General features: G+C 40.5%; 1 protein-coding gene across 4 annotated transcripts in view; it reads right to left on the reverse strand.

The window, feature by feature from the left end:
* Positions 1-12,247, reverse strand: part of MYH10 (myosin heavy chain 10) — a 116,486-nt gene that overhangs the window by 15,002 nt on the left and 89,237 nt on the right. For all 4 annotated transcript variants that reach the window (XM_070739684.1, XM_070739686.1, XM_070739683.1 and 1 more), the window contains 4 exons: positions 5,084-5,296; positions 3,566-3,710; positions 2,583-2,789; positions 717-821 (listed from right to left, as the gene is read on the reverse strand). In XM_070739684.1, coding sequence (XP_070595785.1) covers positions 717-821; positions 2,583-2,789; positions 3,566-3,710; positions 5,084-5,296 — 670 coding nt within the window. The remainder of the gene's footprint in view (positions 1-716; positions 822-2,582; positions 2,790-3,565; positions 3,711-5,083; positions 5,297-12,247) is intronic.

Consider the following 12,247-nt stretch of genomic DNA (forward strand, 5'->3'; position numbering starts at 1 on the left):
CTTAAAATCAGCAGAATTGGTTACAATTTCATAGCCCATCATTGGAGAAATGCCCATTATTATTATTACTACTATTAACCAAAGATTTTTAAAAAAACCTTCAAAAGGAGGTTGAAAGTGTGATAATAAAAGCGTTATAGCAATCTCATGACTTAAAGAGCTTTAAGTATCAGGAATTTTGTGCTGAAACTACGTATCAGGAATTTTGTGCTGAAAAAGGGAACTTTTTCATCTGTACATTAGAAACATTATCCATTCCTCTTAAAAAAGAGAGAGAGATAACAATCAGTAATTTTTTCTCTATAATTTAAACTAAAATTAAATAAGGAATTAAAGTTAAGAAACCTCCCAAACAGCAAAAGATTAATGAAAACCATGTTGGTAGACAAATCTGTGATTAAAACCGTTGATCAAATAGAAGAAACAAACTATTACTTGAAATACGAGGCTAATGTCTATAATATGCAGGATTTTAACTCTGTACTACAGCAATTCTATATAGCTAAGAAACATGTAATGGTTAAAATATATGGAGCCCAGATTCTTATTAGCTTTCCAACCAACTTTAAGAAACCATTTCTGCTTTGCTAATGCTTTAAATCTAAAAATATTTCCTAATGTTTGTATTACTTATAAGCATACATTAGTTACCTCGGAAATTTATTAATAATGAACTGTAAGTATTTTAAAACTATATTCCAAAATTGTAGATATACCTGGGTATCCTGTAGTTGAGAGTCTAAATTTGCAGCATCTTTGGCAAATTTTATGCCTTTTTTTTCTGCTTCTTCCAGGAGACTTGAAACATTTTCCAGTTCATTCTGAAATTCAAAAAACTTAGATATCATACCAATATTTAATTTGTAAGGATGAATGTTTTTCAGAGATTTGAGCCAAATTTTTGATATCCAGAGTAATATTTTAGAACTTTAAGGAAATTTTGAAAGTGATGTCTATTGTTATTCAGTCATTTCTACAGTTATTTATAAGGGACTCAACATGAGAAAAAAAGTGTGTTTTTTCCATGGGGTTTCTCAGTATTTAAAATTCACTCCATTGTTTCTCTTAGAATAACCATGACTAGAAGAGCCAGTGGTAACAAAATCAGCCAATGAGAGCTAAATACTTCTGAATCCATGCAGAGAATCAAAACTGAAACTGGAAGGCTGGGTGCGGCTCGGTCCATTCTGCACTCTGTTCACTCTGTACTCTGTGCTTGTCTGCTCTACTGAAATGAAACTAACTCTACTGCTTGTATTTACTTGAAAAAATAATCTACTTGTGGTATTTGTGTGTGTGTGTTTGTGTGTGTGTGTGTTTAACTATGTTTATAAAGAAGTTAATGAATCTAGTTGAATCAGTCATCTGTGTGTACTTCTGGAAACTAATTTTTCTGCAACAAACTGATAGTTTCGATCCTTAAAAGTAGAAGCAACAGATCTTTTTATACTGCTATTTTATAATTATCTAGTTGTAGGTGCTCACTTTTTTAAGGACATTTGCTTCAGATTCTGCAAGGCTTTTCATTCATAATTCACCACAAAACGTATTTTATTTATGCATAATGCATTTAGAATGGAAGGATTCAAATTTAATTACATTACAATAAATTGGATTTGACTGCTACAGAGTATTCCAAGTACCTTCTGCAATATTTAAACTTAAATTGGCAATGACTTTTTTTTAAAAAAAATGTATACTAAGAAAAAATAATGCATTCCTTTAGAAATGGGATATAGTTCTAGAAAAACCTAAAGATTGTAGGGAAAATGACTTAATTCTGCAATATTTTTATTGGTACTATATGTGCTAATAGAGTATATGATTAAAAGAAAATGCAGCATTTGGGATAAATGCTATTCACAGAATAGTATAATCAGTATTATTTAAATACATTTCTAAATATTCCTTTACTTTAAAAGCTTCTATGAACAATAGTGTGTATGTCAAAATAGTGCATATTTTACGAGCATATTTTTATAATTTTAAAGTCAGAAAATCCTTAATACATTTCACCAGGCTCAAGGTTAACTCAGCCTTTTGAGAATGGTAAAATGAGGACCCAGATTGTTGGGGGCAATATGCTGACTCTGTAAACCGCTTAGATAGGGCTGTAAAGCATTGGTATGCATTATAAGCCAAAGTGCTATTGCTATCAGTAGAATGCAACATTATTCTCACAAATGCTTTGTCAAAACTTCATTGTTATCTATTTAGTGCAGGGAAGAAGGCAGATTATGACATATTGAGAATGTGGTTTACTACAGTGCTATCCATGACTCAAAAGGTTTCGTTTGGCACTTCATTTGCTTTCAAGTTTCAAGAACCCTATTAAGAAGGAACATACATTTGGAAGCCAAAAATCTTTATTAACTTTCTAATATTCCCAGTTGCTACTATCATCCTGTGTTGTCTTAATTCTGAAACTGGCACTTCAAATAAAACACTGTCATTTTCACACAAATAAATATGCAATAATCGAAGAAAATGATTTCAGAAGGATATGCACAGCAACATATTTTCCAATGAACTTTTCATAAGTTATATGATTATACCAAAGAATTGCAAATTTAAATCTTCACCTGAAGTTTGTTTGCTTTTTCTGCCAGCTCTGTCCTCAGCCTCTCTCCTTCTACAACCTTGGCCTGCAATTCTTGTACCTGACCATCGAGCTTCTTCCTCTTGTGTTCTGCCTCAGATCTAACCTGCTGCAAAACTTTCACCTCACAGGCCAGCTCTTTATTATCTGTTTCCAAACACTGTTTGTTCTTTTCAAGATTTGCTTTGAACTAAAGAAGCAAGAAAACCAGTTAGTGCATTTCATCAGAGCTACATCAGAAACATAATATGGCAACTAAGCTACAAAAAGTTACATTCAAAATGCCACATCTTAAACTTTTATATATTCCGTTCTTAATTCTGTTTTAGCAGTTTTCACATACACACCAATAAAGTTTTACAGGGCGTTGCAACTAAAGTATAAATCTGTGCTAAGAAATGTCAGCAAAAAATTATTAGTGTTTTAGGACTTTTGAAATTTAAAGTGGTTTATATGATTAAAGCTACTACAATATAGCACTTACCATATCTTAGAATTATAAATTTGAAAACTATAATGCAACTTTTTCTCAATTAAGAAGTGCACATAGGCAGTTTAAGATATCTATTAATTGTTTCACGTTCCAAAATATATTACTTAAATAAATAAATAAATGAAAGATTAAAGACAGCGGCAAGATTGAGGGTGAAAAGTCCTTCTGAAACTTTCCTGTAACTAGGAAAATTTCAGCTTTCAACTATTTCAAATTCAAGAGTTTGTTTGAAATATGATTCATGTTTAAAATTCAGAATTTGGAAGTTTTAAAACAAAAAGTGATCAAAGCCTGCTTTGAGTACTTCAAATTTGATATGCTTGAACACTCTGCATACAAGCCAGTTTTAAATTATGTCCTCTTTATACTGATATCCCATTTTGCTTCAGTAGATGTTCACATGTTAATAAGATTTGTGGGGATTTCCCCATTCATATGAAATTCTTCATGCTTAAGTAAATGTTCTACTCAACTCTTTTGGCCTGTTCAAGCTGTTCTGAGATCTCTTCCAAGGCTGTTGCATGCCTCTGCCTAATATCCTGAATTTGGGCTTCGTGATTCTTTGTTTCTTCCTCAAGGGCTTTCTTCAGTTCAGCAACTTCCTGCTCACGCTTTGTCCTAAAGAGGTAGCCAGCAAGACAAAATTAGCTTTCAGGTGTCTATCATTTCTAAATTGAAAATAAAAACATAAACCATTACAACATCCTGAAGTACGAAGAACCCAGTTTGGACAAAATATCTAGGTTTGACTGTTTCACTATATTCCCTTCCCCAAGACAATGTTTCATGATGAGACACTTTTAATTACACCATATATTTTTCATTAATTTGGAGATAAATTTATCAGAAATAAGGTATGAAACAATATAGATTTATAGACGAAGAAAGGTTTGAACAATTTTTCTTCCACGTGAATATTTTTAAGCAATGTAAACTAGTATAGTTTTACTTTGGTATTCATCTTCTTTGAAACTCATCGAATTTGTAGTCAATGAATTTGACCAAAAAAAATTTGTCCTGGTACTCATAGTTTGTTTGGTACTCAATGCACAAGCTAGAACTTGTCAGTATCCGTTGCCTTGTGACCCATTCCATTATTCTTTAATGGGGGGAAATTGTTGGGCACTCCTTGTTTTGGTACTCATTGCATCTCCCGGAACTAGTGCATAAGTGCACTAGTGTGCCTTCCGTCCCCTGTCCAATTGTCTCTCCTTTATCTCCTTTATCTTTTCTTCCTTTCATATAACTTCTCCTCTATTTTTATATCTTTTCTCCTATCCTTTTCTTTATCTATATTACTACTTGTCTATTCTCTTCAACGTGTATTGTGGCATCTGACCAGAATATCTCCAGGACCGCCTTCTGCCGCACCAATCGCAGCAAATCCCAGCGACCGATTAGGTCCCACAGAGTTGGCCTTTTTCAGGTCCCGTCGACTAAACAATGTCGTTTGGCGGGACCCAGGAGAAGAGCCTTCTCTGTGGCGGCCCCGACCCTATGGAACCAGCTCCCCCCAGATATCAGAGTTGCCCCCACCCTCCTTGCCTTTCGCAAGCTCCTTAAAACCCACCTCTGTCGTCAGGCATGGGGGAATTGAAATTTTCCCTTCCCCCTAGGGTTATAGAATTTATACATGGTATGCTTGTATGTATGATTGGTTCTTTAAATTGGGTTTTTTTAGATTATTTTTAATATTAGATTTGTTCACATTGTCTTTTTATTGTTGTTAGCTGCCCCGAGTCTTCAAAGAGGGGCAGCATACAAATCTAATAAATAAATAAATAGTATTGGACAAAATAAATAAATAAAAATAAATAAAATAAACCAATTAATGAATACCAATGTACCACCGTAATACTGTTTTGGTTCAATGTAAATTTTAAGTAGTTTTTGCTTTCATTGCAATTTCCAAGAGGAAGCTAAATTTTTCACTTTACTAAGAACAGAACATTGCTCGTTTTGGACAATCCATTGCAACTCTGCTCACTAACCTGAGCTCTTGCTGAGCTGCAGTAGTATCCAAGGTGTCCTCCAACTCTGTCTTCAATGCTTCTAACTCCTCACTCAGGTCTCTCTTCTGCTTCTCTGCCTTATTGCGTGAAGCCTTTTCTGATTCAAGATCTTCCTGCAGCTCTGCAATTTGGGCCTGCAATTCTCGTATTACTTTTAGCGCATTGTTCTTTTGCATCACTTCTTCATCCCCTCTGTAAGCAACAAAGAGTTTAACAGTGAGAGTGAAATAAAGAGTGAAGTGGGTGCAAAAAAGCTATTCCTGAAGTAGTGAACGAGAAGAAACATCCTGGGTTACATATGTTCACAAAAATATTAAATAGGACTGGTGATACCTTCATATCAACAATACAATGAAATCATCATCAATAATAATAATAATAATAATAATAATAATAATAATAATAATAATCTGGAATAATTTGGATTTATAAAAAATCACAATGCAACTGCCCAATCAATAATGAGTAACTAACAAATTTAAACAATTACACAAGTAGTATAATTGAACATAATAGACACCAGAAGACTCCTGATGTTGCCAGAGTCTAGAGTTATAGTACTCAAAGCCCAATATCCTAAAGACTGAAATAATTCTAAACAAATCCAACATTTCAAAACAGTATATCTGATGTTTATATATTTGACATCTGCTATGCCTTGGTTATTTTTTCATGTAGCAATTGTATTTTAAACATGCATTAATATGATGAAACTGCTCCAAGAACAGCTCAACAGTAGACTCACAAATTACATGGAAAAGCATCATAATTAAAAACAAAGACAGCTTGATCTATAACACGCGCTTTGGTTTCTAACATACAAGATATTGATTCAAGCCATGAAGATTCTGATTTCAAGCTTCTGAAATACTTAGCAATATGTGATAAGAGCAGAGTAACTTATAAATTCTTTCTGAGAAGATATCCTAATTTCCTAGATGTTCAACACTGCAATTATTCATAACAATGAAATGAAAAAGCTGCACCAACTCTCTGAGAACACTGTATCTCTCTTAACATTGTAACACTTAATGAATTGACAATTGTTCCTTTCCCCAGGGAGCTGGAAAATTCACAGAAAAAATGCTCTATAGACTCGGTTATGAGCTACAAAGTTTAAAAAAATAGTAGTAGAAAGGGATGTCTGCAAAAGCTGAATATCCATTTAAATAGGATTTTAGGTATGTTCATTGCACGGGTGAAATGCTCCCGTTTCACTTGTGTCTGTTGGTAGCTGGAGAGCTGGTCGTGAAGGCAGCGTGAGGCTCTGGCCACCTTCCGCTGGTGCCATTTGGGTTCCTTTATCCTCTGCATTCTGTGCATGCAGAGGATAAAAGAACCCAAGTGACGGCATCTGGGTGGGTGGGTGGAGCCTCATGCGGCCTTTGCGACAGGCTCTCCAACGACCGACAGGCACAAGCGAACTGGGAGTATTTCATCCTTGGTTCATTGTATGTATTTTACAGACATGTGAATTGATACATGGGCTTTTATACATGTACAGAAGTCACAATGTGTATATTGATATTACATGTTGCATCTACTATGCCTAATAGTGACCTATTAAACTGAGAACACTTATACTTTGAGCAGTAACTTCCATAATTGTCAGAAAATCAAGGCACTTGTCTAGGCACTTAACACATAATAACTTAAATATCCAGTTAACAATTGAACCAATTGTTTTTGGAGATAAGCACAACTTAAATGTCCAGTATTTGTAAAAGTATATTTAAATATTGGCTGAAGAGACATTTGGCCAAGAATCATTATGATTTTATTGATTCTGGAATGGAACTTTGCTATCAATAATGTATAGTAATGTATATCCTATATAACAATATAAAACAGTAGCTACAATAGGAATGTTTTATTCCACAGAACTATATATAGGAAAAAATAAGGTGGCCATATTAGATCACATGAAAGGCCTTGGACTTGTTCTGCTCCACTACCCAAGCTATGCAATCCTCACATTTTTGAAATAAATGCTGAAAGTGTTGTGGTTAGCTCTGGCCCAGCTTCTGCCCCAAGGACTGTGGATGTGGGGGAGACATCGACATGCTGCAGGACTGTTTTGCCTCCCCCGCACTGGAATCTGCTGATGAAGGCTCCTCTGACCAAGAAGACATGAGTGACAGGGAGGAGGAGAGTGTGGCAGACAGCTCAGAAGGAGATCAATTATCTAGCTCCTCCTTGGATTCAGAACAAGAGTTAATGATACAGCCACGCATGCTGAGAGCGATGCATAGGCAACAACAACTGAGAGATTATTATCAAAGAAAGTGAAGCCACCTGTGGTTGGGTGGGGTTGTGGTAATTAGTGAGGCTGCTATAAATAGCAGCCTGTGGGTTTGGCCATTGTGGAGGATTATCTGATCATTGTGTTTCATGCCTGCTTTACTGACTTTGACCTTTTGTGTGCTGATTTTTCCCTGCTTTGAAACTAAACCAGAGCAAAGTGTGTTTCACTTTGTGAAAGAAGAAGGACTGTGAATTGCCTCACAGCTGCAAGCTAAGTATCACAGAACTGATAAGGGACTTGTACAAATTACCAGGTTGTTTGGAGAGGAGTGCTCTTTGCTATACCAAAAGAGGGCTTAGGTTAAGGGAATTTTCATTATAAAGAACATTGTTTTGAATTTTCAAACGTGTGTGTGTCTGAAATTTGTACCTGTGAATTTTTGGGAGAATTCTACCAGAGAGCCCGACAGAACAGAAAGTAAAGAGGAATAAAAGTAAAGTAAATGCTGTAAGCTAAGAGGTAACAAAATATTCAGAAACCTTAATCTTACAATCTAATACTGTTGAAATAATCAGCATAGTTGTACAGATGGTTCTCAATTTATGATGATAATTGGGATTGGAGTGAATCACTAAGCAAATCTAGCTTCCCCAATGGGTGAGAAAAGTCACAAATCTTGATTACATGACTATTGGAGACTGTAAATGTGACAAATTTGAGCTGGCTGCCAAAAGCCCAAATTGCTAACATGTGAAAATAGGCGTTGATTGCTTACCTGAACGCCTCTTCTCGTATGGTGAGCGGGTACAGCAGTCACATGGGTTGCTCATGTCCAATCCGGTGGAACTGAGCCTAGTGTTAAAAAAGCTTGCTGGATCCGCCCCTTCCCCAGAATTCGCGAATCCGTAGACTAGGCTCAGATGTGAAGCTCTTTAGTGTTCAACTCTCATTGTTAGAGGAAAGAAAGGTTATAGAAGGTATAGAAGACACATACAAGGGCGGGAAGTGACTGCTGTACCCGCTCACTGTACGAGAAGAGGCGTTCAGGTAAGCAATCAACGCCTATTCTCCGTACTGAAGGAGCGGGTCCAGCAGTCACATGGGACATACCCAATAGATTGGTCCCTAGGGTGGGATTAGATTGCTATCGTGAGAGATAACGGATTGGAGTACCCTTCTGCCGAAGGCAGCGTCCGCTGAGGCGTAAGAGTCAATCTTGTAGTGCCTGATGAAGGAATTTGGCGAGGCCCAAGTGGCTGCTTTGCAGACCTCCTCCAACAGGGCTTGAGTCGCCCAAGCGGCCGAAGTGGCTGCGCTCCTGGTGGAATGCGCTGTGATGTTCTTTGGAACTGAGAGGGAGGCCGACTTGTAGGCCTTAGAGATAGTCCCTCTGATCCAACGGCCTATCACTGTTGAAGACACTTTGGCACCCATGACTCTGGGGTGATAGGCTACAAAAAGTGCTTCCGACCTCCGAAAGGGTCCTGTGCGTTGGATATAGATCCTCAGCGCTCTAATGAGGTCCAGGGTGTGCCATCTAATTGCCAAGGGATGGTCCCGTTGGAGGCAGAAAGAAGGTAAGACAATATCTTGGGTTCTGTGGAACATGGAACTGACCTTAGGTAAGAAGGTGGGGTCCAGTCGTAAGACTACCTTGTCCTGATGGAATTGGCAGAGGTCCTGCCTGATTGAAAGGGCAGCCAACTCCGAAATGCGTCGGGCAGAGGTAATTGCCACCAGGAATGCTACCTTAAAGGATAGGTACCTGAGGGACGCAGATTTTAGGGGTTCGTAGGGTGCCTGCGTGAGGGAATGGAGAACCCGTGGCAAATCCCAGGATGGATATCTGTGGACCTTAGAAGGTCTGAGGTTGGCTATACCCTTGAGGAATTCCTGAACTTCTGGGAAGGAACAGAGAGGCTGTCTGCGGAGCCCTGCTAGGACAGAGGAAATGGCCGCCAGATGACGACGAAGAGTACTGGTGGAAAGGCCTTGATGGAAACCTTGCATAAGGAAGGAAATGATCCTGTGTATGGGAATGCACAGGGGAGAAAGACCTTCCTGTAGACACCACTGGTGAAACTTGGACCCTGTATGGTCGTAGATTCGATTGGTCGAACCTCTTCTGGCCTTTAAGATGACCTCCACTGTGTCGGGGTCGTGTCCACGCAATTCTAAGTCTCTCCTGATAACAGCCAGGCGGTGAGGTGGAACCACTCCGGGTCTGGATGGAATGAGGCCCCCTGTCGTAGCATATCCCCCGAAACGGGGAGTCGCCAGGGGTCCTGGACGGACAGCTGTTGGAGATCCGCGAACCAGGGCCGGCGGGGCCAATGAGGGGCGATTAGGATTACTCGGGCCCTCTCGATGAGGACCTTGTGAATCACGTCCGGAAGAATTGGAATTGGAGGGAATGCATACAGGAGTCCTGGGGGCCAGGGGCTCCTGAGGGCATTGGTTGCTTCTGCTCCCGGGGATGGAAACCTGGAGAAGAATCGAGGGAGTTGGGCATTCGCTTCGGTCGCAAAGAGATCCAGCACTGGTAGGCCGAATCTGAGGCTGATTTGATGGAACAGGTCTTGATGGAGATTCCACTCTCCTGGGTCTATCGTTGCTCGAGAGAGCCAATCCGCCTGGACGTTGAGGCTCCCCGAGATGTGATCGGCTAGGAGCGACTGAAGGTGTTTTTCTGCCCAAAGGCCTAACTTGAGGGCCTCCCTCATGAGAGCCTTGGATCTCGTGCCCCCCTGTCTGCAGATGTGGCTTTTTGTGGCTATGTTGTCGGTGAGAATGAGAACGTGCCGGTTGGGGATGCGAGGCTTGAACTGTTTTAGAGCCAGGGATACGGCTCTTAACTCTAGCCAATTGATTGGCCTGGAAGCTTCCTCCGGTGACCACGTGCCCTGGGCTATCATCCCCTGGGCATGGGCGCCCCATCCTGATAGACTGGCATCTGTGGTGATGACGAATTGGTCCGGGGACCTGAAAGGGGATCCTTTGTCCATGGCCGGAGACATCCACCACCTGAGAGATCTGCGAACCATCGATGGAATGGCAATGCGACGACTTGAGTTGCTGAGCCCCGATCTCTGAAAGGGTAATAGGAGCCACTGTAGTTCCCTGGCATGGAGACGAGCCCAGGGAATGATGCCTATGCACGACACCATTTTACCCAAAAGGGAGGACAAGGTGACTATGGAGACTGATTGCAGGGGTAAAATGCGAGAAATCAACTCCCCTATATTATGTTTCCTCTCAGGGGAGAGGAAAACTTGGGAGGATTCTGAATTAATGATAGATCCCAGATGCAATATGGAAGTAGAAGGCTGAAGGTGGCTTTTATCAAAGTTAATGGAAAAGCCATGGGTCTGTAAAACTGACATGGTGACAGAAAGGTTTACCTTTACTTCCTCTAGAGAATTTCCATGAACTAAAATGTCATCTAAATAACATAAAATGTGGATGGGCTTGGCCCGGATATAGGCCGCCAAGGACCCCAAAAGCTTTGTGAAGACTCTAGGGGCCGAGGAGAGACCAAATGGCATAGCCCTATACTGGAAATGTCTGCCCTGGAAGGAGAAACGTAAGAATTTTCTGTGGCATTTGGCAATGGGGATATGGAGGTAGGCCTCAGTGAGGTCTAAGGAAGCCATGAAGTCCCCCGGATGAATAGCTGCTAAGATAGATGACAGGGAATGCATCTTGAACTTTCTATATTTGATGAATAAATTCAGCCTTTTGAGGTCCAAGATAGCTCTCCAACCTCCGGAGGTCTTAGGGACCATAAAGAGGATGGAGTAAAAACCCCGGCCTCTCTGACCGGAGGGGACCGGCTGGATGGCTCTAATGGATAATAAATGGGAGATGGCTTCCTCCATCCGGGTATGGCCGTTGTGGAGGCCGCAATGGACTTGGCTGCGAATCTGGTGGATTGCAGTGTGGCATCAGCCACGTATTGGGCGGCCGCAAATACCTTGTTGAAGTCCTGTTGACCTCTTAAGTCATCGGGAGGAATATGTTGTTGAAGTTGACAAAGCCATAGGAGCATGGCTCTAGAAAAAAAGGAAGCAGATGCGGAGCTTTTAATAGCCCAGGAATCTGCGGTGAACCCTCTCTTGAGCATCTGTTCAATCCTCTTGTCCTCTGGGCGGAGAACCTCTTCTGCTTCGCCTGGAACTGCAGCCGCAGAGTGTAGGGTTTTGACCGGTTCATCAGGCTTAGGGCAGGATAAGAGATCCTCATAAGAGGGGGATAATTTATACAATCTTTTGTCTTTGGTGTTGGGGTTAAGCCCTGATGCTGGAAACTCCCACTGCTTAAGCAGAGCATCTTTAAACAATTTTGGCATAGGGATTACCTCGTTATCCTCCTGTTCCTCTGTGAAGTAGGGTAAGTTCTCCTCCGGGGTGTCAGTGGATGTAGTGGCCTGCTTCTCTTGAGCCGTTAGTCCTGTGGAAACTCTAGCCTTGAGAAGGAGAGATTTGAACAATTGAGAGGGAAAAATAGTAACTGGAGAAGGAACCTTGATTTGGGATTCCTCATCGTCCGAGAGGTCTTGACATGGATCCTCATCCTCTTCCATATCCTGATCATAATCATCCTGAGAAGAATCTGATTCTTCCTGAATAGGAGTCTGACTGCTGAAGGAGAATTCAAGGGACGGAGGGGACGAGGAGGAGGAAGAGGTAAAGAGGGCACATTGATGGCAGAGAGCTTGGCATCAATGGCCTTGGACAACACAGAGAAAATAGATTGGAACTCTGGAGGGAGGCTAGAAATATCAGCAGGAGTGACAGAAGAATCTCTGATGGCCTGAGAGGTTCCTGGCTGGGAAGAGTCTTCAACGATATCTGGTTCCTCTGGACCTAAGCCCCATAGATTAGGTTGGGGTCTGTCTA

The sequence above is a fragment of the Erythrolamprus reginae genome, chromosome 2 (assembly GCF_031021105.1).
Source record: "Erythrolamprus reginae isolate rEryReg1 chromosome 2, rEryReg1.hap1, whole genome shotgun sequence".
Taxonomy (NCBI): domain Eukaryota; kingdom Metazoa; phylum Chordata; class Lepidosauria; order Squamata; family Dipsadidae; genus Erythrolamprus; species Erythrolamprus reginae.